The sequence below is a fragment of the Eptatretus burgeri genome, chromosome 8 (genome assembly GCF_056783735.1).
Source record: "Eptatretus burgeri isolate ZD-2024b chromosome 8, Ebu_testis_v1, whole genome shotgun sequence".
Lineage (NCBI taxonomy): Eukaryota > Metazoa > Chordata > Myxini > Myxiniformes > Myxinidae > Eptatretus > Eptatretus burgeri.
In genome coordinates, this window is record NC_140968.1 from 53,836,315 (window position 1) to 53,860,674 (window position 24,360).

Sequence of the window (24,360 nt, forward strand, 5' to 3'; positions counted from 1 at the left end):
TACAGTCACACCTGATGCTCACAGACTATGCAGGTAACAAATCTCATTTGAGTTTCTCTCAGTAACCGCTCGTTGGACACAAAGACAGACCAGTGATAGCCAAGGATTCTCCGAAGAGACCTGGTACCAAAGGAATTAAATCTCCGTCTCAGATCCATGGTTAGAGTCCAAGTCTCACACCCATAGAGCAAGACTGGAAGCACCAAGGACCTGAAGACTCAGACTTTCATCCTCCTGCACAGGAACCAGCAGTGCCACACCCCATGATCCAGTGAATCCATGACTCCCAGGCCCGACCCAGATGTCTATTGACCTTTGGCTCACAGCCAGCAGAGACATGAATGTCACTGCCAAGGGAAGTGAATCTCTCAATGACCTCAACATCCTTACCACAAACTGGTACAGACAGGATAGCAGCATTCAAGATGTCATTGAAATTCTGGATGTTAGTTTTGACCCAAGAAACCCGTAATCCCAGCGGCGCCAACTCCTCATTCAGCACCTCGAGGGCCCCCAAAAGGATATCCAGAGTCTCCGCAAAGATGACTGCATCATCAGTGAAATCAAGGTCCGAGATCTTGACATTCCCAAACTGCAGCTTGATCTCTCCGACATCCTCCCCAGAATCCAGTCCATACAAGCTCTGAAAAGTGCGGGTGCCAGTACACCCCCCTGACAAACTCCAGTAACAACTGGAAATAAGTCAGAGATGGTACCACCACACTTCACAGCACTCTCAGTACCAGAATATCGTTCAGACATCAGATCGATCAGTTTTGGTGGCACCCCACGAAGACCTAGAATCCTCCAGAGGGCATCCCGATTCACTGAATCAAATGCTTTGCAGAGATCAACATAGGCTGGAAGCAGCCCCTGCCGAAACTCTCATCAGGCAGGCAGAGAGAGGAAAAATATGTCACTCCTCTCTGTGCATTTGCAGTCAAGACAAATTCTGAGCCAAGGTACAGTAAAATTGTAGAATATAAAATTCCGATTTGTGTTCAAAATATAACATTCGTAAACAGACCCTAAAACATAACAGACACCACTCGTAACAGCAATAATCCATCCACGGCATCCTTCCATCTTCTGCTTAGGATCCTCAGATATTACACGCCCCTGAGAGTGGAGGATGTATGGAAAATGAAGATGTACATGAGGGGTGGTATTCATGTAGTTTATTTGTCATTTTCTTTCCACGTTTTAGTTTCGTTTAATATTATTTCTGCACAGTGCATGTTGTGAGGCTGGTTAGTTGGTAGGTTGCTGGAGCATTTATTTCGGTGAAGTGGATTCTGGGAGTGGAAGTTATTGTGGTTTCTTTTCTCGCTGGCTTGGGGTAGTGGTATGAATGTATCTACATGGAGTTGCTGCATGAGGATGCGTGTAGGCCTCTGCTGGCCCAACTTGGTGGAGTGCATCGAGGTTGAAGGGCCGAAACCGGATGATGCTGAGGACTTTGACTGAAGACCTAGTCAGCGAATCACTCTCGTGGCCCAGTTGTGTTTCGATCTGTAATGTTGGGTGGTCGCTAGACTACCGTTATTCTCAGGTTTTCCGTCTGTCTGTATGTCTGTCTGTTTGTACGTAATGGACAGCTCTGGAGGCCAGTGGAGTCAACCGATCTTGATGAAACTTCACCGGTAGGTTCATACCAGGATTTAGTTGTATGCTTTTGAGCACCGTTGCTATGGACGCCACCGTTGCCCAGCAACGGGACTTTGAAATTTTTTTAAAATCCTTTTAAAAAAATTTTTCGAAAATCAAAAATCAGCTTTCATGCTTTTATGCGCGCTATAATCAACCTCTTCGTCAAAAACTGTATGACTAGTATGCAATTATGTAGCGACCACCCATGTCGCCTACCGGCTTGTGTATATATATATTGTTACGTTTGAGGGGGGGGTATGCATTCAAAGGGTAATTAGGATGTTTAATTAGGTATGCCATGCTGTTCGAGTTTACCAGGATCTCGATGTAATAAGTAGCAATTCAGTGGTGATAAGTTGTCTAGTAAATGTCCATTTCTTCAAGGGGAAAATGATAATTGTCACGTAATTAGATAGGGACACGGGATAGGGTAAGTGTGTCTGCGTAAACCCCTTTTAGTATTCTCTGGAGGCTTGCTGTGACGTCACAGGACAGTGCTGCGGATGGCTCCGCCCCGTGATCACGATTGGCGGAAGGCGACGGCGGTGGGCCAATAAAACGGCTCGATTGGAAGTGACGAGGACGGGAGGATAAAAAGGTTCTGTTCGGGGTCGAAAAGGAAGAGGAAGAAGATCGGGACAGAAAGACCGTTTTTTTGGGGTGGAGGTTGTTGTGCTGGGAGCGTGCTTGTTGTTGCGCTGATTCGGCCCTGGTTTCTTGTTTTAAGCCTCGTGCCTTGATGAGCCTCGTGCCTCACCTTGGTTGGCTCTGGGGTTCTGCTGGCTCAGAGTACGGGGTCGAACGGCGGGCGGACCTGCCTCCCTCTCCTGCTCGCGGTTTGGCGACGGAACTGCTTCCCTGGCAGCTGTGAACAGACTTGGGCCAAGACCAGGAGGTCGACAGCACCACAGTTTCTCCTGCCCCCCTGACGAGAGCAAGGCCAGCTCGTCCAACGCCAATCCAAGGACTGTTGCGTCCACACCATGGTCCAGCCTGACTACCAGGAATAGCTGCGGTGTGTGTGTGTGTGTGTGTGTGTGTGTGTGTGTGTGTGTGTGTGTGTGTGTGTGTGTGTGTGTGTGTGTGTGTGTGTGTGTGTGTGTGTGTACCTGGCGCCTTAGAGGGTTTGAGATTTGTCTTTTCATTGGAATTGTCTGTGTTTTCCTCATGCCCGATCCCACACCATCACGTCGAATCATCCCGGATCACTCTTCTTGCCGAGTCTTGTTATTTTTGGTTAGAGGAATAAACGTTATCAACTCAGTGAAAAGCGACTCGTGCCACCTTCCTCGTCCCGTTTGCGGTAGAGCGATTAGAACCGCCATCTTTGGGTTATAAATAAATAAACCGCCTCCATCGTTTCGGCTCATTCTACGTTGGCGGGACTGTTCAAGTCCCGTGGACGTCACAATATATATATATATATATATATATATATATATATATATATATATATATATATATATATATATATATATATATATATATATATATATACATTATGTTTATCTCTCAGATGTAATTACTCGTTATTGTGCATCTCCTGTGTGATTCCACAATTTATTTGCACTTTTGGTTTTTATATCCAAATGTCCAATCAACAAAGCATGCACACAACACGGTCACGATTGCTTCATACATTCCCGTCCAATGTCCCTGTAGCCCTCCAAGTATAGTGTATATCCAATGCCCCTTTCTCCATTTTGTTGTTTGTTTCAAATTTCAGTCTGATATGACGCACGACAGACATGACTGCCCAAAAATTGGGCTTGTGCTTGGTAATTGAACTCTATCATTGGATTCAGTTATGGGTTTGGCGTTTTAATCAGCGAAGAGCTTTGCTTGCTCATTGCTGCAAGAAAGTGAAAAAAAAATTCATATTATTGTGGCTTTTAACTCCGAATATATAGAAGGGCTTGCCATATAGCCGAGATGTATGTATACTAGTCTCTGACCTGTGTCGCCTGGGTTTGAATGTCGAACGAGCTATAAACTGTCATTCTGGTGTTTCACAGGCAGGGCAATTCATCAATGTGTGTGTGTGTGTGTCCCTCGCATGGACATTTAACTGGTGCCCGCATGCCGGCATTACTTGGTGGACGTTAAAGATCCCATGGTGTCCTTCGGGAAGAGTTGGCAAGCTATCGCCGGCACCATGAGCAAATTCCAAATTCCTATGCTAACTACTGCTGGGAGGGCAATGGTAAACCAGCCAGCATGACCCTTACCGGAGAAACTGCTTTGGAAACACTGACGCTGGAAACAGAGTATGATACATCGCTTCTCTTCTCATCATGTGGATGAAAGCAACAATATTTCTTGAACAATCCAAACGGCTGTCAGACTATTTTCTTTCTACCATACTTGCGACATTGTTACAGGTGCATTCTTCTTTTTTTAAAACAAAATCTTTTCAACAATCCTTCTTCTATAAAGTCATCTACATATTCCTTTCATTGTACTTTATTTTATTTTTTTCTGCCAAGCCATTTCAGCTCAATTTGTTTATGAATTCTCATCTATGAGCAATTTTCTTGAAATATCAAAAAAAGTTTAAGGGTTTACAGGATAGCACAGAGGTAGTGCACCCCGCCTTTTATCTGTATCACGTGGTCAGAATCCTGACACCTTACAAACCAATCGAGATGCTTCGTTGGTCGGGCATTCGATAAATGAGAGTGCTATCTTTTGGAAAGTATGTCAAACAAGTCATCTTGTCTGATATTATTTGTTGTGCCTGGTGTTGGCTTAATGGTTAGGGTGGTGAGCTTGGGATCCGAGGATCCCGAGTTCAAATCCCACTCAGCTGTTGAAGTAATACCAGATGGGATTGACTCTGCCTGCCATCCTTCCAAGGTCGGCAAAATGAGTTCCAGCTTGCTGGTATCCTGTGTCGGAGTGGCGACCCGTTCAGGATTGTGCTCAGTAGCCAAGGAGACTGCTTAGGCAGCACCAACACTCTGCACAGAGTTTGGTCCCAATGGATGGATGGATTATTTGTTGATGGACTTTTTAGATCCCACAATGTCTTTCACAAGAGCAGATGTTTATGTGCTCGCACCCTGACCAAATTCTAAATTGCTGGCCAAGCCTGTTGTCTGCAAATTTGGTCAGGTCATAGGGGTCATAAGTATACAAAGACCATCACGTAACTGAGACACGCAAGGACAATGCAGGAATGGAACTCGAGGACGGAATTGGAACACTTAGTTCTCAACGAAGAAGAGGTAATATTGATGGCCCATGGTGCTGGCGATACCTTACCGACTCTTCACGAAGAATACTGTGGGCTCTCTAAATACATCCACAACTTTTTGAAATATTATGCAATATAATCGTTTTTGGCCCCATCTCTCAATGGTGAAGAATCACTTAAAGCATCAGAAAAACTTCTCGCATCCAGCTCTGGATCCTCACCAAAATCAAATCAATTTGTCCTCGTCACACACCCAACCTGACCACCAAGTTTCGTCCGAATCGGTCCGTAACTTTTTGAGATATCGTGCTCACAGACAAACAGGGGTGAAAACATAACCTCTGCCAACCTATGGTGGCGGAAGTAACAAGTATGGCTTCCTTGCCTTTAATCATCATTCTAATTTTCATCACTGCGTACACTTTGGGGATAACATCCCATCCAACCACACAAACTCATTACCTCTTGAAGCTTCATCAGAATTTGCTCCATAAGCAGCAGCGCATTGCTAGGCTCACGCGTAGACAGCTCTTCCAGGCTCCAGCGGATTAGTGCCAAGCCACCTACAATAGTGCGAGATGTAAAGGTTTACTTCTGAGCCAAGTGTGCTTGAATTTCAACAGCTTACAATGACCAGAAAACATGCGCTTCTGTCGTTGAGTATATTAGATCCAGGCTATTCAGCAGCAAAATTCACAACTTTACATCCAATAAAATATCTGCAGTTCATCGTTTTACAAGAAAAAAAACAGAAAAACAAAATCCTGTTGTTGAGATACGTCTTGGTGGCAGAGTGCCCGCCCGACGGGCGATCTTGTTCCAAGCACGCAACACATTCTTCTGATGCATACCTTTGTTTGGGTGGTGTATAGGCAACGGACAACTCTATATTGCAGAAAAAAAATAATAATAACCCAGGTTACGTGTATGAAGGAAAAACATACCTACTGCTTATAATCCAAAACTCCTCACTGCACCGGAAAACGTTGGGACAGGAATACTGAACTGTAAATGGTGGGGACTTTTAAGACCCTCCCCCACCTGGAGGTGGCGCTACATGATACATATTTATATAGAGAATTTGCGTCACCTTCCCATCCCCTCCACCCCCACAAGACCACCGGCAAAGATAAAAAAACACCATTATACATCAATTGGGGTCACTCTGATCCTATGGAGCAAGACTGGATGTAATTAGCCCAGAACTGTAGGAGTGGTGCGACAAACAAATGCACACATAAACAAGCAAACACCTGTCCGAGAATGACAGCAAGGATAACTCCCATTTCTCATTGTCCATGCACTAACTACTCTCACTCTGAAAACCCAAGGTGCACCTTCCACCATGCTTTCTCCTCTGGAACCATCTCTGGTTGCCTGTATTCTATACCATCTTTCAAACAGTAAAGACTCCATTTTTAGCTCAGCTGGAAGAAATGCTGTCAGGTCAGGTTCGATCTGTGACCTGCTACAGGTACCATGTAAACCTGTACTAACCTGTTCCATGGTCGGGTTGTCGGCGACTAAACCGTCTCCCCCACGAGGTTTTTTGGTGAGGAGGGTGTTTGGATATGGACACCCAGCAGGATTAAAAACAAAACTGTCAAAGGGCGGAGGAGCTCCTTGTGAGCCAACGGCCATCCATATCTAGTGCCCAACTGTGTCTGCGGACGTCCTCCTGCAGTTGGGTTACTTTCATTAGGATGTTGGTGGCAGGAATTGCACTCTGGCCACCGTAAAACCCTTCATTCCGCAAAACGCAAAAACGCAAAAAAATCTGAAAACCCACTCCGTGGGAGTACCTCCTGTGCAGCTACCCTTCGCAGGGCAGCTCACCGGATGACGGGATTGGGGCAAAGCCTTCGGGACCCCCAATCTTTGATGATAGGAGGGAAACCACGGGGTAACATCCCTGGGTCAGATTGCGGGAGAGTGTGTCGGAGTGGTGCTGAGGTGTCGTCCACCAGACGGCGGTCTCCTTGGGTTAACCTGAGGCGGTCCCTTCGGGTGGGTGCCTGGAATGTCCTATCCCTAAGAGAGGATGATCACCTGTCTCTGTTATCATCTGAGCTCAAGCGTTTGGACATCGGGATTGCAGCTCTCTCTGAGGTTCGGAGACCGGATTGCGGCGAGTTAATGGTGGGTGGTTACACCTACTATTGGTCTGGTCGATCTGATGGTTACCATACCCAAGGAGTTGCTGTAGCTGTGTCCAATAAGCTGACCCCAATGATAATTGAGGTAACACCGGTCAACGAGCGTATTATGAGATTAAGGATTCGTCACTCCTTAGGTGTCATTTCCCTGGTCTCTGTTTATGCTCCGACTGAGGCGAGTGATCTCACCGTGAAGGACACATTCTACGCCACACTCGAGTCTGTGGTTGATCAGTGCCCCAGACGAGATACACTTCTAGTCTTGGGGGATTTCAATGCATCGACTGGAACTGATAGGGACGGTTATGAGGTGTGTGTTGGTCCCCATGGGTCAGGAACTATGAACCAGAATAGCACTAAGTTCCTTGACTTTGCAAGAAGTCATGGACTTAGGGTGGCTGGTTCATGGTTTCAGCGCCCACAAGCTCATCGCTGGACTTGGTATTCCAACGCTGGCGGTGTGGCAAAGGAGATTGACCATGTCCTCATTGACGGTCGTTGGAGGATGATCCAGAACTGCAGGGTCTACTGGAGTGCTCAGTTCCTCAATACTGACCACAGGCTTGTTGTAGCAACTCTAAAGCTGCACCTTAAATCCTGGAGAATGGTACCATCCCAGCCGAGGCTGGATGTTGCCAAGCTCAGGGATGAGAGAGTTGCTGAGGAGTTTGCGAACAGGCTGAGTGGACACTTGGGGGGTCTGGGTGCTTTGGGGGGTCCTGAAGAGTTGTGGAGCGCCTTCAAGACCACCGTCCTTGATGTTGCCGGTGGATGCCTTGGAGCTCACCGCAGGGAATTTTGTCTCTCAAGGGACACTGGATACCATTGACCAGAGTCGCAGGGCCAGGCTGAATGGCAGAGCTGAGCTGTTCAGGGAGCTGAGGCGTAAAACTGTACGTGCACTGAGGGTGGACAAGGAGGCCTATGTGCGAGGAATCTGTGAGGGGGTAGAGCATCACCTGTGGACAGGTGATTCTCGTCCCGCTTACAGGGGAATTCGCGCATTACGTTCATCCAAGCCCATCCCTCGGAGCACTACAGTTCGAGCAGAGAGTGGTAGGCTCTTGACAGAGGAGTCTGAAGTGAAGGCCCGCTGGGCCGGTTACTTTGAGCGGTTGTACCAGGCTGATCCCCCAACTGTCGAGTTGGACGTCAAGGGTGTTACAATCCCTGTTGCTGACCCTCGAATCAACTGTGGTCCACCTACGCTTGTGGAAACACGGGCTGCGGTGAACCAGTTGAAACGGGGCAAAGCTCCAGGGATCTGTGGCATCCATGCCGAACTTCTCAAGGCTGGTGGAAATGCTGCACTCGTGTCATTGCATGCAGTTTTGTGCTCTGCCTGGAACACAGGCATCATCCCAACTGACTGGAAGAGGGGCCTTGTTGTCCCTCTCTGGAAAGGGAAGGGTGATCGCCAAGACTGCAACAACTACCGAGGGGTGACGCTGCTCTCAGTGCCCGGCAAGGTCTTTGCTCGGATAATTCTCGATAGGTTTCGCCACCATCTGCTTGAGCACCAGCGTCCAGAGCAGTCAGGCTTTACACCAAAGAGGTCAACGATTGACCGTATCCTTGCACTTCGTGTCCTCACCGAACGCAGACGAGAGTTTCGGCAGGGGCTGCTTGCAGCCTATGTTGATCTCTGTAAAGCGTTCGATTCAGTGAATCGGGATGTCCTCTGGAGGATTCTTGGTCTTCGTGAGGTGCCCCCAAAACTGATCGATCTGATGTCTGAACTCTACTCTGGTACTGAGAGTGCTGTGAAGTGTGGTGGTACCATCTCTGACTTATTTCCAGTTGTTACTGGAGTTCGTCAGGGATGTGTACTTGCCCCCACACTTTTCAGCACTTGTATGGACTGGATTCTAGGGAGGATGTCGGAGAGATCAAGTTGCGGTGCGTCATTTGGGAATGTCAAGATCTCGGACCTTGACTTTGCAGATGATGCAGTCATCTTTGCGGAGACTTTAGACATCCTCTTGGGGGCCCTCGAGGTGCTGAATGAGGAGTCGGAGCCGTTGGGATTACGGGTTTCTTGGGTCAAAACTAAGATCCAGGCTTTCGGTGACATCTTGGATGCTGCTGTCCTGTCTGTGTCTGTTTGTGGTGAGGATGTTGAGGTCGTGGAGAGATTCACTTACCTTGGCAGTGATATTCATGTCTCTGCTGGCTGCGAGTCAGAGGTCAATAGACGTCTGGGTCGGGCCTGGGGAGTCATGGATTCACTGGATCATGGGGTGTGGCGCTGCCGGTACCTGTGCGGGAGGACGAAAGTCCGAGTCTTCAGGTCCTTGGTACTTCCAGTCTTGCTCTATGGGTGCGAGACTTGGACTCTGACCAAGGATCTGAGACGGAGACTTAATTCCTTTGATACCAGGTCTCTTTGGAGAATCCTTGGCTATCGCTGGTCGGATTTTGTGTCCAACGAGCGGTTGCTGAGAGAGACTCGGATGAGATTTGTTACCTGCATAGTCCGTGAGCGTCAGTTGCGGCTGTATGGACATGTGGCTCGTTTTCCTGACTCTGATCCTGCTCACCAGATTCTCTCAGCGAGGGAGTCTCATGAGTGGAGGAGGCCAGTGGGTCGACCACGTGCCTCATGGTTGCAACAGGTTGACCATCATCTCAAGGAGATGGGGATGGGCCTGGCATCTTCCTGGGGGATGGCCAGACGGAGGCCCCTGGAGTACCGGCGGAAAGTGGACGCAGCGATGTGCTGTTCTGGCACATGCTCCCATACCTGACCTGACCTGGAAGAAAAATTGTTCAGGTGAGGTGTTAGATTCGTGCGGTGTCCGTCATTCGGTGAGTCGGGCTGTATGTAAAACACTCGGAACTTTTCTCCGGAACTACACACACGATTTCGATGAAACATGACCACATGTTTCATCACTCGTGATGAACCAAAGTTGTTTACGGCATCAAAAAAGTTTTTTAAATCAGGGTCTGAGATCTACGGGAAGTTAAAGTGGGTCCAGGTTTGACCCCCCCCCCCCAAAAAACAGGTATTTGGTTTCTTATTTGAAACAACACACAATTTTGATTAAACTTGACCACAACCTTCATCACCCCTGATGTACCAAAGTTTGTTCACGACATTAAAATTTAAAAATATATTAAAAAGTCAAGGTCGATGGGGAGTCTAAGGGGGTTTAGCCCCTCAAAATAGGTATTTGCTCTCTTGTCTGAAACTTCCCACACAATTTTGTTTAAAGTTGATCTCAACTTTAATCACCGGTGAAGTATCAAAGTTTGTTCACAACATTAAAAAAAAAAAAAAAAACTCAGGGTTGAAAAAAAGAGGGGAGATCTTTTAACCCCAAAATATGTATTTGCTTTGTTCTCAGAAACTACACATGATTTTGATTAAATTTGACCACAACCTTCAACATCCATGATGTACTAAAGTTTGGTCACAGCATGAGAAAAAGCAGGGTCTGAAGGCATCTGAGGTGTGTGTGTGTGTGTGTGTGGGGGGGGGGAGTGGTGTTTGACCCCCCCAAAACAGGTATTTGCTTTCTTCTCCAAAACTATACTCATGATTTTGATGAAACGTGACCACAATGACCGTGAGTATCTGCTGCGGCTGCATGGACATGAGGCTCATTTTCCTGACGCTGATCCTGCTCACCAGATTCTCTCAGCAAGGAAACCTCGTGAGTAGAGGCCAATGGGCCGACCACATGCCTCGTGGTTGCAGCAGGTTGATCAGCATCTCCAAGAGATGGGGATGGGCCAGACGTCTGCCTGGGGGATGGCCAGACGGAGGCCCCTGGAGTACCGGTGGAAAGTGGACGCAGCGACGTGCTGCTCTGGTACATGCTCCCACACCTGACCTGACCTTTTATTGGTTGTTACTGTGTATCTGTGCCCTTGCTCATTTATGAGGTTACTTAATGCATCTCGAGCAGGGCAAACCAGGAGGGGGGAAAGACCATCTCCTTGGAAGATCCCACATCGTATCTTCACTCCTGGTCTTTCGATCTTTCCTTCCGAATGCTGTAGGATTAGAGTGGTATTCCATAGATCCATTGCTTTCTCTATCAGCTTGATTATTTGGGGATTTATCTTGTACATCTGCATGCACTTCATCATCCATGAATGTGGGACGCTGTCAAAAGCTTTTTTATAGTCTATCCAGACTATGGACAGTTTGGTTCTTCTTGTATTGCGGTTTTCGAGTGTGGTCTATTGTTCCGTAGCATCATCTCTTACATCCCTTCTGTTCTGCCTCTAGGTCTCCTTGTTGTGTTTGGTGGTGGTACATCGTTTCTGTGATGATTCCTGTTAAAAGTTTGGATGTTGTTGGTAGACAGGTTATTGGCTGATAGTATTGTGAGGTCGTTGGGTTGCTTCTGATTTTGGGATGAGGAAGGTGTTACCTTCTACAAATCAGTCTTCCATTTCCTCAACTCCTTGAATAAGTTAATTGAATGCTCGAGCTTATTAAAGGTGGAGAGCATCAAAGTGCTTCAGCCAGAAGGTCGGATCGCATCTGGATCAGGGCTTTTGTCATTTGCCATCTTTGTAAGTTGTTGTCTTATTCGCCCCGGTTGGACTTAGTCCGAAAAGTGGGCTTATGGATTTTGTCTCATTTTCATGTCGTGTGTTCGTCCGCAACCATATCTTGGACATGTATGGACTGATTATATTTGTACTTGGCACAAAGACAACAAATGATGGTATACATAAGCACATCATTTTGGTTCGCAATGCAAACAAAGATGGCCGACTGGCAGCCATTTTAGTTGCAACAAGTAAAAAAGACAAAATGTCATAGCCCCCATTGTTTCAGTAATTTTGCTGCATGGAGTTAAAGGGCTCACCCATATTTATGTACAACTAAAATGATCGCCAGTCTAGAGTCGGCCATCTTTGATCAGATCATAAAATAAAGTGAGAGGCACGTGTATGCCATCATGTACTGTGCTTGTGCCAAGTTTGAACAAAATCGGACCGTGCATGTCTGAGAAATGGTTGTGGACACATTTAAGTAACAAAATGGCCGCCAGGCGGCCATCTTGGATCTGATCTCAAAACAAAACAAAAAAAAAGGACATTCTTATGTAAGCCATCATTCATTATCTGTGTGCCAAATTTGAACAAGATCGGTAAATCCATGTCTAAGAAATGGTTGCCAGGCCGAGGACTGCAAGACATGGATTTTTGAATTTGAGACAATGTCCTCCAAGAAAATGACCACAACCCTTTTGGCCTTAGACACGAGAATAACATCCTGCTGTCTCTTGAACTATTGGTTTTTATTTGTGGAACCTGTTCTGTTCTTGCGGTGCTTTGTTGTTATATTTTCCTAAATGAGTAACTCACATTTATTTCTTTCAGTTGGGCTGATTTTGGGGTTTTTTTTGTTTTTTTTAAAGATTTGTTTGTTCTGTTGATGAGTGTTTTTGTGCATTTATTATTATGTAGTCAAAGTCTTTCTTCAGAACTGGTTTGGAACTGATTCTTATTATCCAGCACCTTTCCAGATTACATTGTTCCTCATCATCATCCTGCTCATCCTCCTCTACCCCTCTGCCCATTATCATTTGTCCTTTCTTCATCTGTTCTGCGTGTGTGTGTGTGTGTGTGTGTGTGTGTGTGTGTGTGTGTGTGTGTGTGTGTGTGTGTGTGTGTGTGTGTGTGTGTGTGTGTGTGTGTGTGTGTGTGTGTGTGTGTGTGTGTGTGTGTGTTTGCTGTCGGATGAATCAGTCTCCTCGACTGCCCATCCCCCATGCGTCAAATGCAGAGCACGTTCTGCATGGGAGGAAGTCCTCATTCCCCTCAGCATTCCAGCTTTCATCGTTTTTGTTTTTTGTTTGCTGTCCAGTTCATGTCTTTCCTTTGATGAGACAGACAGAATAGTCCTAGATTTTCACTTTGATGCAGGGCTCTGCTTCTTTATGGGGAAGGTGTAACCATTTATGTTAACAGGACACATCCCGGCTGCCTGATGTGTCCATACGGAATAGATAGAACTTCCTCTGTCGGGGGCCTGTGCCCCTTTGCTCGGTGTTGTTTTTTAATGTTCTCCAACACACACGCCCTGTTGTGCATCACGCACGGGGCTTCCATTGCGCCCTCATTCCTCCCAGTCTCCACAACGATGATGCCCCCCATTCCTCACAATCTTTGAAGACGCACTCGAGGCCTTCCGGGGAGTTCCTCAGCCATTTTCACCATGCGGTATCTCTGCCGCGATCCTCCCACTCAGGCTTCGCTTTCTTCCTCCAGCAGGTTTCGCCACACAGACCGTTCTTCGTCCCAACCGAAATGGTAGCCTCACTGCTTTGCTCAGGGCTACATATCCTTCTGCTACAAGCCATGCTCGGCTCTCTCCCCTTCGGCTCTGTACGGTGACATCTGTTCGAGCACTGCATGTCTCCTTTTTGTGTGTGCGTCATGCCGTCCTCGTGTCGGCGGTTTGGCATGGGCCTCCGCTCCATGTCACTCCGCCTCGTGCTTTACAGCCTCTCCATTCCATTGTCGTCTCCTCTTCGCTGCCTCCACTACTTTTTGAGGTCTTGACATCTTTCCTCTTTGGAATGGAGGCATGTGAATGATCACAGGTGGGTTCAGGTGGTGGAATCACCGAGGACAGGGAGGGAAAAATGAGGCGTCCTTGTTGTGCCACCATCGTGTGTGTGTGTGTGTGTGTGTGTGTGTGTGTGTGTGTGTGTGTGTGTGTGTGTGTGTGTCACGGCCCACTTGTATTACAGGAAATGGTCGGGACTCAATACCTCGCATCCACTGATATTTCTTGTATTTCCTACATTTGCACGAGTCCAGTTTGCATCTAGGAACATAATAATTATGGCGAAGCATTTTGAAATTGCCACTCTTTCTTCCAAATGCTGAAAATCATGTCAAAAAGACGATTTCAATAACAGATTTCACTCCAACCACAGCAAGGTAAAAGTGCTCCAGTTAGTGGAAGTAAGTCGCTGAAAATTGACACACAGCGCATGCGTGAAAGGCCTCACGAGCATCCATACATCATTTTGAAAGTGCCATATTACCATTGCCTTGAAATAACTTACTATTTCTGCATGAGGTTGGAGCACCATTTCCTTTCTGGAAGCTTAGATAGCTGTTCAGCAGGTTACTGAGCCGGTCAATGTGACTCGTCGAAGGAAGGCCCTGCATACTTTCCTGGAAGGGTTGCCAAAAAGGCTGGGGAGGGTAGAATTTGACACAAAGATTATGACAGCAAATATTTATAGAAAAAAAAATGTAGAATTGTTGCCAGCCACTTGCCATTTATCACTCGACATTGCCAACAGACGACCACGCCACCAAATCGTCGACCGAGAATTAACAGGGTCCAACTACACTTTTTTAAAGTTTGAGAAAAATGAAATCAAAAATTCAAAGTGGAATTGCCACTATCTCATAACATTTTATTTTCATATCGTGTGCTACATAACAGGTACATATAAAGGTTACATAAAATAATCTTACTTAGTTTCCTCTGTTGCCCGTCTACATGGACTTCTTCTAAATTTGAATGAAATGTCAGATAGACCCTGTTAATTCTCGGTCGACGAAATATAAAGCAGCCATAATTTCTCTCTGTCTCTGACAAACATTTTTAATAAATAAAAAAGAAGTCCCAGAAATTTTTTATAAGTCCTTTTATATTTAAAATCCTGATAAAATTTGAGATCGACAGGTGTCACCAATTTTTGCAATCTTGCAAAACCTGCGATACCGTCGAGATTGCAGCAAAAATGTAGAGCTTCTTCCTCTAATTAACCCAACTGCAAAAGTAAGGTGAATTTCCTTTCATTCAAAATCAGCTATTTGTAAAACTTATGGATAGTCAGGGAATAAGCTGGCCATCCTACCAGCCCAAAACATTTACACACCAAATTAGCTAAAATGTGTATTAGCAATTTAGCTAATTCGGCATGTAAATGTGGAGCCCGCTTCAAGTTTTCCTAAGCCAAACAAAAAGCTACGAGTTGTAAAATATCCATTCCCGAAATTAATGGTTTTTGAAATGTCTTTACCCAACATAGTTTCCTGAAAAAGGTATGGGTGTATCGATACTACAAGAGAGCTGTTTGTCTGTGTTACCATTTTTCTCAGAGATGGCTGAATGGATCTTCGTCAAACTTTCAGAGGTTCATCAGTGAGTGTCTTAGGCGAAAAAAAAATTGATCAAAAAAAATTCAATTTTTATTGATTCAATTATTTTTTTTAATTATTATTTTGGTTTTTAATCGCTCGATAGTGCCGAAGTCTTTGTCGGTATGTGAAGGGTAATATTAGATCCCCGATCCCATTCTTTAGTGGGTGGTAGAGAAATGTTTTAGGCACTCAGAAAGAAATTGAAAAAAAAAATTGATTTCTTCAAAATGCCAACAAGATTACAACAGCACAGACTTGTGCCAAGTTTGAACAAGTTTGGCGTTACGCCACCGGGTAACGCCACCGGTTAACGACAGATACTCCTGCTAGTATTTAATAAGCTTCAGCATCAACTTTTTGGCGAATTTTGAAAGAAAATTATTCGCCAAAATTAACTTTTAATATTATTTGGCGATTTGGTAAATGACAGCTTAAAACCTGAATGTTTTAAGCCATCATGGGTTAAAACAATCAAAACAACATGAAGAACCAGTGAGATCAATTACACAACATGTGTGACCGGACAGAGATATCCATGTACGTGATGCGACCCAGTGGCATACTGAAGGGGGTGTAGAGGGGGATATCTGCCCACAGAAGCAACTGTTTGCAGCAACTGCCGACTATTCATATATTGCAGCAACTATTAGTATATTTCTATTGATATTTTGTAATGAGAGCAGATCGCACAAAACGATGAAAAAGCAAAAAAGGACTCTGCTTGCAGAAACCAAACAGTACCTCTTCACTTGCAGCAACTGCCGACTATCAATATTGTTACGTTTGAGGGGGGTATGCATTCAAAGGGTAATTAGGATGTTTAATTAGGTATGCCATGCTGTTCGAGTTTACCAGGATCTCGATGTAATAAGTAGCAATTCAGTGGTGATAAGTTGTCTAGTAAATGTTCATTTCTTCAAGGGGGGAAATGATAATTGTCACGTAATTAGATAGGGACACGGGATAGGGTAAGTGTGTCTGCGTAAACCCTTTTTTGGTATTCTCTGGAGACTGGCCGTGACGTCACAGGACAGTGCAGCGGATGGCTCCGCCCCATGATCACGATTGGCGGAAGGCGACGGCGGTGGGCCAATAAACGGCTCGATTGGAGGTGACGAGGGCAGGAGGATAAAAAGGTTCTGTTCGGGGTCGAAAAGGAAGAGGAAGAAGATTACAACCAAAAGATCATGTTTTTTTTGGTGGGGAGGCTGTTGCGCGGGGAGCATCCTTGTTGTTGTGCTGATTCGATCGTGTTCTTGATCGTGTCTTGGAGCCTTGCTGAGCCTCGTGCCTCACCTTGGTTGGCTCTGGGGTTCTGCTGACTCGGAGTACGGGGTCGAACGGCGGGCGGACCTGCCTCCCTCTCCTGCTCGCAACTTGGCGCCAGAACTGGTTCCCTGGCGGCTGTGAGCGGACTTGGGCCAAGACCAGGAGGTCGACAGCACCACGGTTTCTCCTGCCCCCCTGACGAAAGCAAGGCCAGCTCGTCCGATGCCGATCCAGGGACAGTTGCGTCCACACCACGGTCCAGCCTGACCACCAGAAATAGCTACGTTGTGTGTGTGTGTGTGTGTGTGTGTGTGTGTGTGTGTGTGTGTGTGTGTGTGTGTGTGTGTGTGTGTGTGTGTGTGTGTGTGTGTGTGTGTGTGTGTGTGTGTGTGTGTGCTTGGCGTCTTAGAGGGATTGAGAACTGTATATTCATTGGAATTGTCTGTGTTTTTCCCCACGCCCGATCCCACACCATCCCGTCGAATCGCCCCGGATCCCTCTTCTTGCCGAGTCTTGTTATTTCTGGTAATAATAAAAACAAATAAACATCATCAACTCAGTGAAAAGTGACTCGTGCCACCTTCCTCGTCCCGTTTGCGGGAGAGCGATTAGAACGGCCATGTTTGGGTTATAAATAAATAAACTGCCTCCATCGTTTCGGCTCATTCTACGTTGGCGGGACTGTTCAAGTCCCGTGGACGTCACAATATGTTGCAGCAACTATTCATATATCCACTTTTGACTAAACACCTCCCATAGCCACGTGCTTCTCCCGTAACCACGTGATCTGTTTCCATCATCTGCGATTACCGATCCAAATTCACCATTCACCTCATTATTTTTTTTTTCGACAACCTTTCCATTACCTAATCTGATGAAAACTCTCTGAAAAAAATAAATAATAATAATAATTAAAAAAAAAAAAAACGAACTCTTATAATGCTTAATCTTCCTCTTTCGCACGTGTGGTTCTCATTACTGTATCATAATTCACAACTATTCTTCTATTTAAACAAATTGCTCTCAATTCGACCTTTCGTTCATACTTTGCCTAAAACATCCAACTGTTACAGCGTTTCCTTCTCTCCATTCTCTTAAATCGCCTTTATTGCATCCCTCAAGAAATGTGTTTAATCGCATTTCTCACCTAAAAATTAAAATAAAAAACCCCAGTTTGCTATGAATGTTCACTTTCCATCAACCATTCTTCTTTTTTTCCAACTTCAGTGCCAACTCACCCCTCTCACCCCTCACTCTCAAAGCAACCATCCCACTCTTCTCCCTCCAAGCCTCCCTCACCTCTCCCCACTCACCCATCTCCCACCATTCACCCTTCTCACATCCACAAAGCTTCCTCTTTCCCCTACCCTCTCACCTCCATCTCTTCACTCCTCCTCCTCAAATCCTCCACTGCTTTCTGCCCCCCTCTCTTGTTCCCCCTCTCCCCCAGCACCACAGAGCCTTTTCTCCTCCTCATCCGGCCCCCTCCCCGAGCTATTCTGCAATACCCCCACACTCTTTCAACAACTCTCCTTGTCCTACCCTCCCCCTCCCCTCCCATCCCCTGCACCCAAAGCCTCCTCCCCTCCCTCTTCATTAAAAGTGTGGACCTCAAATATCCGGGGCCTTCGCTCAAACCTTTCAGATCTTTCGATACAGGTTGGTTGCCACTGACAAACCAGACATAATCTGCCGAACAGAAACTTTCCTCCCTCAATGTGTTTGACTCCCAAGTATCTCTCCCTGGTTACTCCCTCCTCCGGTATGACAGACCTGAGCCTCGTCCTGGTGGAGGAGTTACTCTCTTCATCAAGGACTCTATTCCTCACACTCCATGCATTCCATGCACTTCCCTAACTCTCCCACACCCCCAGGAATACCTCTGGAAACGGCTTCCCCTCCCCTCCCACCTCATGTTTATATGTGTACTGTACCGTCCACCTAACAGTGATGACTCCATCTGCACCAGGCCCGTCGCTAGGGGGGGGGGCATTTGGGTGCAATGCCCCCCCATGGCGCATCTGGTGCCCCCCCACTTGTACGCCACCCATTTATGCCCTGTTGCACCCTGTGAACAACTTGGTGTTTAAGGACGAGCGCCCACTGTGACCTTGCTGTTTCAGAGTTCACCTGTGTGAACTAAAACCCTTATTCCAGATGTTCAACGTGGTGAATAATGTGGCCTTCTTGGATAAACTGTTCTTTAATAATATCCTTCTTTGAATAACAGTCAAGAGATAAGTGTGCGCTTCCCAGCGCATCTCCAAAAGCAATTGGCAAGACAATACAGTCCAAGACCACAAGATAAAAGATAATAACACAAGCACCAACACCAGCAGCCAAGACCTCGTGTCGAATGTCGATGTTGTGGGTGGTTATATATATATATATATATATATATATATATATATATATATATATATATATATATATATATATATATATATATATATATATATATATATATATATATATATATATATATATATATATCGTGGATCATTTAGTTTTAAAGAATAGCCAATCAGCGTATTCGATATGGAGACCCCATTGAGCAGGTTACCTGATTGGTTGTAAGTTAGGTATAAATGTAATATAGTCATAATATGATAATATGATTAAGGAAAAGACATAAATTTACATTATTAAAGATGAAGTGCACGTGCACCACGTGACCTTCACAACCCGTAAACCCTCCATCTTACAAAAGTAATTTTATAATAAAAATTTAAAATGTGTGTTTGCAATCGTGCTTACATTTGAAATGATGCAGATAAAACCTGTTTTTGATGTATCGATCATTTAATATATAAAACCGTCAACCGTGAAATCTCGCGAGTCGCGAGATTAGTGACGCGAGTCACGAGGGATGAATCACAGAGCACGAGAAAAAGACGTGGATGATGGATATACGAAAATGGCTCAGAAAAGGAAAAAAATGCAAGCAACGAAAATGAAGAAGATGATGAAAGACATGTTGTGGGAGGAGTTGGAGGAGGAGGAGGAGGAGGAAAAGACTATCATGTCGAAATACCGACAGAAGCTGGCCAACCTGGCCAAGCCAGCAACGTCAGCCCTGCGGCTGGAGCCCCAGCACAGACAGCCGAGTTTCCACGCTCGGCAGCGGCCTCGGGATCGGGTGTGACCGTCAAGCCGCTTCCCGATGATCTTGGAAGTGAGAGACCGAATCAAGTTGTTGTACAGCGGTACCCTGACCATCTGTTGCAGAACAAGAGTCGCTCGTTTGTGTCCTCGTGGTACCAGACTAATGAATGGCTGGAATACAGTGTGCAGACAGATGCAGCATACTGCTATCCATGTAGGAAGTTTAACACCGCACGTGGCCCAGTGGACTCTACTTTCACAGTGCGAGGCTACCGGAATTGGAAACATGCCGTGGAGAAAGGCTGGGGGTTTCACAAACACGCAACTTCAAAGGAACATTTAACTTGTGTTTTGAGGTGGAAGGAGAATGAGAGGCGCATCGATTGTGGTGAGGAGATTTCCACACTCCTCAATGCTGACCGGCTAAATAGAAACCGGTACTCTGTGTCTGCTCTTATAGATGTTGTGGGATTTCTCGCCGAAAATGAGATACCTTTTAGAGGGAGCCTTGATCATTTTGAGGATATGTCAGACGGGCACAGTGGGCTCTTCCTCTCGCTTTTAAACTACACACTCAAAAAAGACACCGAGCTAGCCGAAATAATAAAGCATATCCCACGAAACGCAAGCTATACTAGTCCGGAAATGCAGAATGAACTGATCTGCACATTGAGTAATGTTGTGACTGATGCCATTGTGGAAGAAGTAGGCACATCGTGGTTTACCATCAAGGTGGATGGGACGAGGGACCCCACTGAATGTGAGAACATATCAATCATCATTCGCTTTGTATCCGCATCAAATGAAGCAACAGAGGGTCTACTCACAATAGCTACAGCCGACGCTGGAGATGTAAAAACATTGACAGACCTAATAATTAGAGAGCTGACAAAAACAGGACTTGACACGTCAAAAATATTAAGTCAGGTGTACGACGGGGCTTCGGTAATGGCTGGGAAGCAGGGTGGGGTGCAAAAGTTGTTGCAAGAGATATTGGAAAGAGAAATCCACTATGTGCACTGCTTAAATCACCAACTCCATCTGGTAGTTATCCACGCACTGGCAGCAGAGAAAGCTGTCACTGATTTCCTCGAGGTTTGTTGTTGCCTGTACAAATTCTTCAGAAACCCACTGTTGCTGCACAGTATAAAGGTGAGCGGTTAAAACGACTTCTTGATCAAAGGTGGACGGGACATTTAGCCACCGTGTCTGTGATCATAGGATCTTTTAAGGATATCACATCCTTACTGTCGGAGATTGCAGAGCACGCTACGGTGCAGAGATGAGGATGGAGGCCATTGGGCTTTTGCAGGAAGTCTCTGGGCCTGCCTTCATGTTCATTGCTCTTTGTACAAAAACTGCTGATGTTGTTAGATGGCCCTAACAGACTCTTGCAGGCAGAGGACATGGACTTGCTAACGGGGTTGGAACTGGTGGCGAGTGTTACAGAGTGCGTGAAGAAACTCCGCTCTGAGGATGAGTTCACTGATCTGTGGAACAAGGCCGACGATGCTTGCACTTCCACACCTGCACCACCAAAACGGAGACGCACAATGCATAAGAACTTGGAACAGTTTGTAGTTTTGGAGACTACAGGACAAAACTACGACAATGACAAGACAGAACTGCAGAGGGTTTTTTTTACAGCGCAATTGACACTGTGCTTGGCGAGATCGCTCAGCGCTTCAGTGAGCGCAACACACAACTCGCCCGTTCACTTGCTGCCTTGAATCCTGAAAATGGCACGTTTTTGGATCCCCACTTGCTCCAGCACATCATGACATTAACAAAGTCAACCATCAGTGAAACAGAGTGTGTGGTTGCAAAGCAGTTTATTCGCTCACAGACAGAAAAGCAGCCAAACGAGAGATGGACAACACAAAAACTCCTCTCAACATACCACAAAATGCTGGAAGCCATGCCAAGTGTAGTGACTGCTATGAGACTTGGACTAACATTTGGTGCGTCCACTGCCATGTGTGAAAACTCATTCTCAACATTGAGGAATGTCTTCACTGACCATTGACGGTCCATGCACCATGCACACAAGGCACAACTGGTACAGCTGGCCTTCGAGAGAGACCTCACATGTAAATGCCTGAATGAATGGAAGGAGAAGGTCCTCACAAGATTCCACACCGAGACACGTCGCCTGCAGCTCTTCTGACAGCGAGTACAGCGGTATAAAAACAATACGAGGAGTTCAGATTGTGTGCGTGACTGCTGGTGATGCGTGTGTGGTTGTGGTTGCAGTGTGGTTGTGGTCAGCACACGCCGTGGTCGGCTGCTTTGTACTTCTGATGTTTAAGTTAAATGTTGTGTTTGGTGCTTTGCATATCCCATATCTAGTGCTTTGTGCATCACCTTACCTCTTTATAATTGACTGCTTTAAATGCGGACATTGTGGTATCTTCAGGCTGGTCGTATTTGCTGTTGATAGTTTAACGTGATGATCGCAGGTCATAGCCTGCTGTATCTTATTTCAAAGTGCACTGATTCTGGTGCCAACCTCCCCCGTTTAGTCATTGTATCTCTGGTATATTAATTTTCTAATGCCAATTCTTCACAACACCTTGTATGAGTGCACCTGAATTGGTGGCAATTGTTTAATCATTGAATATTTGCATTGTGAATGTGCCAGTTTGTTGCGGCTCTCCTGCATTCGAATAACTTTAGGCCAAAAACATCGGAACATATTAAATCTAGCTGAGATCAATTTGGTTCGTATGTGACGGCAACCTCAGTATAGATGTGTCAATGCGGCATTAATACAATAGTATACATGGTTATCAAAAATATTAAATATAATAATTGTGCCCCCCATCCAATTGTGCCCCCCATATGCCCCCCTTAATACTGAGCCCTGGCTACGGGCCTGATCTGCACCTCACTATCCGAAAACGTGGACCAACTTCTATCTTCTCATCCGAACTCTCTCTTCCTCATTTGTGGTGACTTCAATTGTCATCATTCCAGTTAGCTGAGTGTGGGTACCTCTCTCACCTGTCATGGCACTTCAGAAAAAGACTTCTGCAACTCATTGGGACTGACTCAATCTTCAATTTCCCGACCTGGATCTCAACCACTGGTACTCCATCTCTTCTGGATCCGATTTTGACAAATTTCCCTGAAAATATCTTCTGTTCATCCTCCACTCCAATCGGTTCTTCTGACCATATGCTTATCAAAGTGGACATCTCTCTGGCTGTTATCAGAGAACCACCTCACTGCCGTCGAGTCTGGCATTTCACTCAGGCTGACTGGCAGGGTCTCCAAGTAGGCATAAAACTTCTAGACTGGTCTCCCATCGCTACTTTCTCCAACATCAACTCATCCTGGGAATTCTTTCAAAGAAACTTGCTCTCCCTCATGCACAGATTTATCCCCTCTCGTCTTCAGTTGTCCTTCCCATCCTCTCATCCATGGTTCACTGAAGCCTTTCATGGAGATAAGCCGTTAATTATCTTCAAAAAGTGGTGTATAAATTCACCCAAACACCGAATCCTCATACATGCACTGCCTTAGAGTTCCCTTAAGTACACCCGGTTCATATAAAAATAACCAAATGCTTTAGAAACAGTCACGAGGACAAAGGAAAACGTGATCACTCGGATGCTGCTGAGGGTCAAAGTTAAAACCTCCACCATCCATCAGCATACGACACGGGATAAAACTTTGTCATCACGGCGCTTGTAACCAAGCATGCAGACATGCACACACACTCGCGGAGTTTCTTTATAGATCCAAATCTACCCATATGTAGCACGTCCGTGTGTGCTGTCTACGTACCTCTACCGGTCTACCTTGTAGAGCAACTGCCGAATGTACATCCCGAACGGGAGACGAACTGTACTGCTTTTGACTGTAGGGCGCTCAGCAAGTGGCTTAAGCACTCAAGAAAGCCCTCCAATTAAATGATTGATTAGAAATGGCTGGCTTGACAAGCGATAGCAAGCTGATTGGTAATGGCACATGCCCTCAAAAATGAAACATCGTCGATTTCTTAACATTTTCAGGGGAGAGAGAGGATGGAGGGGGAGAGCAGAGGAGAGAGAGAGAGAGTGAGAGAGAGAGAGAAAGAAAGAAAGAAAGGGGGGGGGGAAAAAACATAGAAAGGTAGAAAGGTGAGCGGTGCAAGTGGGATTAACAAAGAGAATGATATGTTATGCTTAATGACCGAACACAAAAAAAATAAACATTTCAGTCCAGCTGTACACACCACGACAAAGCAGAGTTTGTAAAGTAATCTGCTGACACATCTGAAAAAAAAACTTTGATATCCCAGTTGCAGAGAATTTGTGGGAACATGAACCAAAAGTAATCACTGAAAACATGGAAGTACGCTCACGTACGATCTTATGATGCAATCGAGCGTAAATATCGAAAGCAAAGTATTGCGACCAGATATCATACTTGGGTACAAAAAACGAGAAAATAAGGCATTGCTGATTGATGTGTTAAACCAGTTATTTGGACTAAACAATGCATAAATCAAGAAAATGACCAAATACCAAGACCTCATGAATGAAGTGCGAAGATCCTGGAAGCTGAAGAATACCAAAGTTGTACCGGTGATAGTTGCAGCTTGGGGAATGATGACAAAGAACCCCACAGAGATATTAAAAAAAAACATCCTTGGGAATATCATTACAAACGAACTACAGTTGGAAGCTGTCCGGGACTCAGCGACGATCCTGAAGAGAGCCCTCGGCACAAAACTTTGAGAACAGAAAACTTCACAGCTTGGTCCATGAATCGTGACCCCATACCAAAACGAAGGTGGATACTTTGATCCTGCCCTAGGAGGACTCCATTCCACATTCTGATAGTGTAGTAGATAGTAAAAAA

At 45.6% G+C, this 24,360-nt stretch overlaps 1 protein-coding gene across 7 annotated transcripts in view; it reads right to left on the reverse strand.

The window, feature by feature from the left end:
• Positions 1-24,360, reverse strand: part of LOC147021761 (phosphoinositide 3-kinase regulatory subunit 5-like) — a 116,051-nt gene that overhangs the window by 88,902 nt on the left and 2,789 nt on the right. For 6 of the 7 annotated variants that reach the window (XM_085892056.1, XM_085892057.1, XM_085892058.1 and 3 more), the window contains exons 2-3: positions 14,046-14,178; positions 5,309-5,409 (exon numbers count right to left, since the gene is read on the reverse strand). In XM_085892056.1, the coding sequence (XP_085748182.1) occupies positions 5,309-5,409; positions 14,046-14,151 (207 nt within the window). In that variant the 5' untranslated portion in view covers positions 14,152-14,178. The remainder of the gene's footprint in view (positions 1-5,308; positions 5,410-14,045; positions 14,179-24,360) is intronic. The other variant, XM_085892059.1, reaches the window with a different exon arrangement.